This window comes from Solea solea, chromosome 12 (genome assembly GCF_958295425.1).
Source record: "Solea solea chromosome 12, fSolSol10.1, whole genome shotgun sequence".
Taxonomy (NCBI): Eukaryota; Metazoa; Chordata; class Actinopteri; order Pleuronectiformes; family Soleidae; genus Solea; species Solea solea.
This window is the reverse complement of record NC_081145.1, coordinates 17338380-17345343: the sequence shown is the minus strand read 5'-3', so window position 1 is coordinate 17345343 and position 6964 is coordinate 17338380. Positions and strand designations below refer to the sequence as shown.

Here is a 6964-nt window from a genome sequence, read left to right as displayed (position 1 = left end):
AAAAAAACACAGCAACCGAGACTGTGGATTTACGTTCTGCAAGTGGACGTGATGACAGAAAAAGCTGAGTCAAACTCCATTTCTCATCCTCCTGGCGTAGACACTGTGGCTAAAACTAACCTGTAGACACAGATTCACAAACAGATCCATTCTGTTCCACCGTCTCTTCCATCCCGATTACCAATCTTCTCGTCCAAATGCTGTCACAATAGCTAAAAACCTCAGTCATAGCCACGATAATGATAATAAAAAAAAAAGGTTTGAAGTCAACACGCTGTAGACGTTTTTGAAACTCGGTTATACTGTTTATGTAGAAACTATACCTGGTCATTTCTCTGTCCACAGAAAAAAAAAAAAGCCATGAACTTTTCTGTGGTTAATAGCTTAATAGTTTTCTAAACTGAGTTTGGTCCAGATTATGTGCAAACCTCCAATGTTAAACCTCAAACAGGTGTGGTTTACATTGGAGTGGTCCAACTGATGAGTCAAAGAGCGGAAAATTCAAAGCAGGTGAAGTCATTTTCAAACTTTTGGCAAGTTTGAAAATCATTTATTTCAATTACTGCCAAGGTTTTGTTCTTGGTAATTTATTACTAATATTTAAAGCAAGATGACCCTTCAGTGTCTTTCCCCTCACTGTAAACTTGAGACTAAATATTTTACATTCCAAAAGTGCAACGAAGATGTGGTTAAGTCTGTATGATGGAGGTGTTTTTAAATAGTAGGAGGGAGTCATATAAGTACATGATCTATGTGTTGCTGTCTCGCGTTGCTGTAATTGAGTAGGGTTTTTGTGTACTTGTACTTTATAAAGTCATTTTTAAAAATGTGTAGTTTTACTTTTACTTAAGTATGTTTTTTTTGGAAGTGCTGTACTTCACAACATTTGAAGTCACATTCTTTACTGAGCAAAAAAATGTTGAAATGTAAAAATCTCGCACCAGAAACTCTGGCAGTAAATGATGAGAACAGGTGAATTGACACTAATTAAGGTCCCTGAGTGAGTGGGAAAGCTAAAACATATTGACTGATACATTATGTGTATTTATTCATTTATTTTGTCAGCACTTTAATTTGTAAAGGTTTGCCTTTAATTAAAAACAGTTAATGGTTATTTGGTGTCCCCTTTTCCTTTTTGTACAACACAAGAAAGAACCCCAACCTTGTTAAAAAAAGTAACTAAGTAACTTTTACTCTGAGTACATTTTAAATAAGCTACTTTTTTACTTTCATTTGAGTAAATTTTTAGACCAGTACAAAAATAGTGGTACTTTTACTTGAGTAGAATAGTTCAGTACTCTTTCCACCTCTGATAAAATCAATCAAAATATGTAAGAAAAATGTCCATGCATCATGATTTCTTTGTTTTTGTTATTCTGATCAGATGTTTGCTTGATTACAGTTGATCTTTTTGTAATGAATGTGTTTGCATAGTTTTCAACTTTTTGCATAGTTGGATTCTTTCTTTCCTGAGCATGGATTTGCTGTATTGTTTGTTTACTTTTTTTAATCTGCGTTAAATGTGGACACCAGGAACAGTAGCTGTTGTCATAGTTTCCTAGCTAATGAGGATCCTAATAAACTAATAAAACTAACATGGTGAGAATATCAGTGTATCAGGTGTAATAAGTGATAAAGTGTACGACATCCTTCATGCTTAGTACTCTTGTAGTCCGGCTGCATTAAGAGAGCAGCAGATGATGGTCTACATTACATTGTTGGAGCTACTTTCCTCTTTACCCTGAGGCACTTGTTCAGTTATTTCACTGGAAGATTAGAAGTGGTCACAGAACACTGAACAGAAACTTAGTTTTCTACCGGTAGTGGCCAGAGCTTTTCTATGTATTGTTTTGTTTGTTTCTCTGTGTAATGGTTTTAAGAATCTCGTATGTGACCAACAGTCAGAGGAGAGGTGACAGAGTTTAAATTGTTTTTTAACGTCCGCTCGGAAAGGAACGCGGTTTTAATGAATATAATTATCCCCAGTTTTCCTGTACCTCGCAGATATTAAAATCGCCCTGGGTCACTGACAGAGAAAGGCCTCACTTATTGGGTTAGGGTCACTTCTCTTGAAGATGGAAAGCCTGAGCTCACCACACAGATTGAACATCATGGTCTTTCCTCCAGAACCTCTGCCTGCAGCTGTGGAGGTACCACGAGTCCAAACTAAATTAAAACCAGAATCAATTTTGTCACAGAAAAAAAAAAAAAAAGATAATGGCATATGATGCAACCTTTATAAAGATTGTGAAATATTTTTCAAAGGATCAAAAATAACTTTCATCAACTCGGTAAGGGACAGTATCTTTTTTACTATTTAGAATCTGGGAGTAGGGAAGAAATACTGTGAATCCTAATCAGCAGCCAAACAAATGTGATTATGTGATTACTATATGAGGGATTTTTTATTATTATTTAAAAAAAGAAAAAAAAAGAAAAATGAATGAAAGAAAAACAGAAATAAAAATTGTTTTTAATTTAGTTAGGACTCGTGGTACCTCTGTCTGTTGAAAATAGATGAAATATTAATAACCCTGGGACATATTGGACCAAATGTCATACTCCACATTTACACTGCATAGAAACATGGATTGTTATTGATGCCACAGTTACTGGAGTTTTTTTTATGGGCAAATCATTTCTGACTACTTTCATAAAGTAAATGTCACAATTTCCATTTCCATAATATGTATCCCAGGTTAGGTGGCATGTTGAAGCACACAAACCTGGCAAACAGGCTGAGGCATGCAGGATTAAGGTGATGAAACTTGGTATGCACAAGAGTAAATATTGTATCGATGTACAGTACTTGTGGTATTTTGGAATTATAGCTACTTCCCAGTGCAGTGCTCAGTGCAGCTGAGCGTTTTGCTTTTCCATCCATTCAACACAATATAAAAACTAATGTAAATCAAATCTGTGAACCTGTTAAGAACAAAATGTCATTCCTCACCATAAAAGGCATCACAGGAATACAGTGAAAATGACCATGGTGTTGGATAAACACCTCTCTGACATTATACTCAGATTAGGATTTACTGGAAGTTTTTGTTGCTGTGTCCAACTTTGAGATTAAATGTTTCTTATACTCTTATGTAATGAATCATACACTGAGGAAACACTTACTGCCGAGACACTGGGGCTTCTCTAACATCTCCGTTACTGTATACACCTGTATTGTCTTCTCTTTAGATAATGGAGCCAGTGAACTCAGTCGAGACCACTGACATGACTGTTGTCCCACCGTCTCCACCTTCTCATGTTCCTCCAACACTGAGGGATGGGGAGCGTCTGTATTAGCTAGCGGACTCCCTCCATCATCAACCACTTGGAGTCCTGTGGCTTGCGGGTCTGCTACCAAGAGCGTGACTTCACCCCTGCATGCAAAGTGCTGGAGAACATGTCTGAGTGCATCCAGGGGAGCCAGAAGGTGCTGCTGGTTCTCAGTCCAGAGTTTGTGAGGAGCCGCTGGTCCGGCACCAGAATCTATCCGGTGTATGGAACGTTTTCAGAGAAAGTTGGCAATGCCGATGATATGTTTCAAAGGGCTCTGATCTTCTTCTCATCAGGTTACGCCTGCAGCCTCGCCAACAGACAGTTTCTGCTTCTGTCAGTATGTCTCACAGTAGCTGAGCAGAGGAGAATGACTGTAAAAGTAAAAACTATCCAAATACATTGATTCTTCTATAGTTGAATTGCCTGTTTTAAAAAGCTGGTTTACAGGCCATAGCTGCATTATACTGATGTACCTGCAACCATACAGCATGTGCAGTGAATGAGTGAAAGAGGCATTTAAAGGCAAAGTTTCTGTAGTTGTGTTAAAGGCCCCGTCACACTGACCAGAAATGACTCTGTCTCTTTAAGACTCCTGCAACGGAAACAGAGCGTTTTAAACTTCCTGTGTTTACTAAGCTCACAGTGCGCTTGGTCTTCTTTGTCAGTAAGTATGAGGGCACATTGTTGTTCATTTAAAGTGATCTTGGATTTTATTCACAAACAATAAAACATTGTCAGGGTTCATTATCATCATTATCATCATTCATGGTAGATATGAAGGCTGAAACGTCTCTATGACTTGGTACTTTACTTTTGTACTTGTATCTGTTATACTTTATTCTGTATTTTATATGTCAGTGCAACAACTACATGTGAAGTAAGTCTACTACTGGAAGCTACGGTAGGTCTTTTGGGTGTTTCTCAGTTTCATGTGGTTGTTGCTTTCTGTTTCTGTCAGCATTCAAGTCCACATTAAAAAACAATGGTGCATCCATGAAAAGACAAGCTTGTTTCAACACATTCCCTACTACAATAAAATGTGTGATTCAAGGTAACATTTCAGTGTAACTTGGAGTCACATCCAATCTTGAAGCATTAAAACTGAGTATAGCTTATTGTGTTTATGATGATTCTTGGGCCAAAAATAATGAAAGTAAAATCCATGATGACATGTAATTCTTTTTAACTTTAGTTTTGACAGATAATGGAGCCAGTGAACTCAGATGAGACCGCTGACAGTCAGTTTGTTGTCCCACCATCTCCACCTTCTCATGTTCCTCCTACACTGAGGGACGGGGAGTGTTTCCATGTCTTCATTAGCTACAGCAGCACTGACTACCAGTGGACTCACGCCATCATCAACCACCTGGAGTCCTGTGGCTTGCATGTCTGCTACCATGAGCGTGACTTCACCCCTGGGCGCACAGTGTTGGAGAACATGTCTGAGTGCATCCAGGAGAGCCAGAAGGTGCTGCTGGTTCTCAGTCCAGAGTTTGTGAGGAGCCGCTGGTGTCTCCTGGAGGCCAACATGTCTCTGTTCAGAGACTGCCTAGAGAGGAAACCCATTGTCCCAGTGTTGCTGCAGCCAGGAGTATCAGTTCCTCTCCACCTCTGCCACCTCACCTATCTGGAGGCAAATGATCCTGACTTAATGAACAAGCTGCTCAAGGTTCTCTGCACCCCCAACAAGCAGCTCCAAGGCTCTACTGTGGTGCCTTTCCAGCCTCCCTCTATCTACAATGGGAAGGCCCTGCAGCCATTGACTGCTGTCAATGATGAGGCGCTCAATGCATGGGATTCAGGACGGTTCAGTGACATGGAGGTGCCAGAACAACTGCGACTGGTCATTGAGGACCAGGAGAGATACAGGACAGCTGTGCAGATGATCAACAATGTCTCTCAAAACTGGTTGCGACCACTCTGGCTTAGAGTACTGATGTACATTGGTGGTGTGATAGCATTCTTAGTGTTGGTTGCTTCATGTATATTTACAGTCGCAGTCATAAGTAGTCAGTTTTTGTTCAAACCTGAAAAAGGACCTATGGGATTATGGTGGCTCAGTCTCATTGTTCCGTTCATTGTTCCAATTGGGCTACTTATTCATCTCAGTCTTTGGAAGAATGTTGATGAAAAGTACATTGTGAGGAAGATGCAGAAAGCTGTAGGTCAGGCAAACACGGTCCTTTCTAAGGAGAAGGTGTTAATAGGCTGTCGGTCCAATTCCAAACTCTATCTGGTGTATGTTTCTCTGGAGGGATGCAAACAAGAGGTCGCAAACACATTTTCAGACGAGGATGGCAATGCTGATGATATGTTTCAAAGAGCTCTGATTTTCTTCTCATCAGGCTACGCCTGCAGCCTTGCCAAGAGACACTTCCCTTTTCCCCAGCCCAGCTCCACTGGTCACCTAGAGGGAGGGGTGTGTTTCTGTCAGTATGTCTCACAGCAGCTGAGCAGAGGAGAATGGACATAGGAGTATGTAAAATATGCTGTGCAATTCACTATATGTAGAATTCAACATTCATACATGTCCACAATCCTTTCACAGACCATAACAAAGCACACTGCCAAAAGTAGAACAGAGGTAGAGCAGTGTTTTGCAGTTTCAACTTCTTGACATTATCTCTGTTTCTTATACTCTTCATCATTTTTGGTTTGATTTCCATGTGTTGTGGACAGTTGTGATCGTGCATTACTGTGTACAGTATGTTTCCTTATCATTTGTAAACAGCACTGTGTCTCTGTCTGTATGTCTTCCAGCAGCGGTGAACAGAGAATAATAAGATGTAATGTGATATATGGAAATGAGTGTTGTTGTCCTTGGATTCTTTTTATTAATTTACAGTGTATTCAAATTTCCAAATAATAATTTCGCTAATACACACTTTGCCGTTCATTTTATTTTGTAAACCTTTATTGACAAAACAGTGACATGTTGTAAAAGTGATTTTGCCTTCTGTGTCGTGCATTCAGTCTTGCTTACTGTCATCATTTTCAGACATTAATGTCCTGACCCAATAAAATGTGTATCTTTTAAGAATTAAAGGTGATTTGCTTTGTCATTGGTTTCAGTGACTTAAAAATGCTGAAGTAATGGCTAAATGTTTTACCACTGATCACAAAAGAAGAACCGATATTCAGCTTCAATCCACAGTGTGGTGCAATGGCTAGCTGCAGGATTTCCCCTTGTGCCTATATTGGTTTTCTCTATTCTGGTTTCCTCCAACAAGACACTCACTCATCTTCTGCCGCTTTATCCTCCACATGAGGGTGGACATGCTGGTGACAATCCCAGCTGACACAGGGCAAAAGGCGATGTAGACCCTGGACAAGTCACCAGTCCATCACAGGGCTCCCTCAAAACATTCAGATTTAAATATTTCATGAACTCATATGTTGGAAAACCCGAGCTCATATCCCTCCATCCCCTCTCCTGTCATATGCTGTCCTCTTTGTATGAGTCCACATGGTGTGTTCATAGACACATGACTAACTTTTTCACTTTTCACTATTTATTCAACAAGCGAAAGAGAAGAATTAGTGGAATTCTTGAGGGGAGGAAATCAGATGATGATGAGCTCACCCAGGGTGCTTTTCTGATACTGGAAACATTTATCCTGGCAGGAAGCACTAACACAAGTAATTAATTCAGTAAGTGATTCTTTAGTTAATGTTTGCACTCAGAACG

At 39.7% G+C, this 6964-nt stretch overlaps 1 protein-coding gene across 1 annotated transcript; it reads left to right on the top strand.

Annotated features, from left to right (window-relative positions):
• Window positions 1-3907: 3907 nt before the first annotated feature.
• Window positions 3908-6286, top strand: LOC131470249 (uncharacterized). The gene is made up of 2 exons (XM_058645952.1): window positions 3908-3940; window positions 4469-6286. The coding sequence occupies exon 2, from the start codon at window positions 4481-4483 to the stop codon at window positions 5747-5749; it is 1269 nt and encodes a 422-aa protein (XP_058501935.1). The 5' UTR covers window positions 3908-3940; window positions 4469-4480; the 3' UTR covers window positions 5750-6286.
• The last annotated feature ends 678 nt before the right edge of the window (window positions 6287-6964 follow it).

Bases quoted from the DNA above. Each gene is read 5' to 3' on its own strand.
- LOC131470249 (XM_058645952.1), top strand. From the start codon at position 4,481: ATGGAGCCAGTGAACTCAGATGAGACCGCTGACAGTCAGTTTGTTGTC.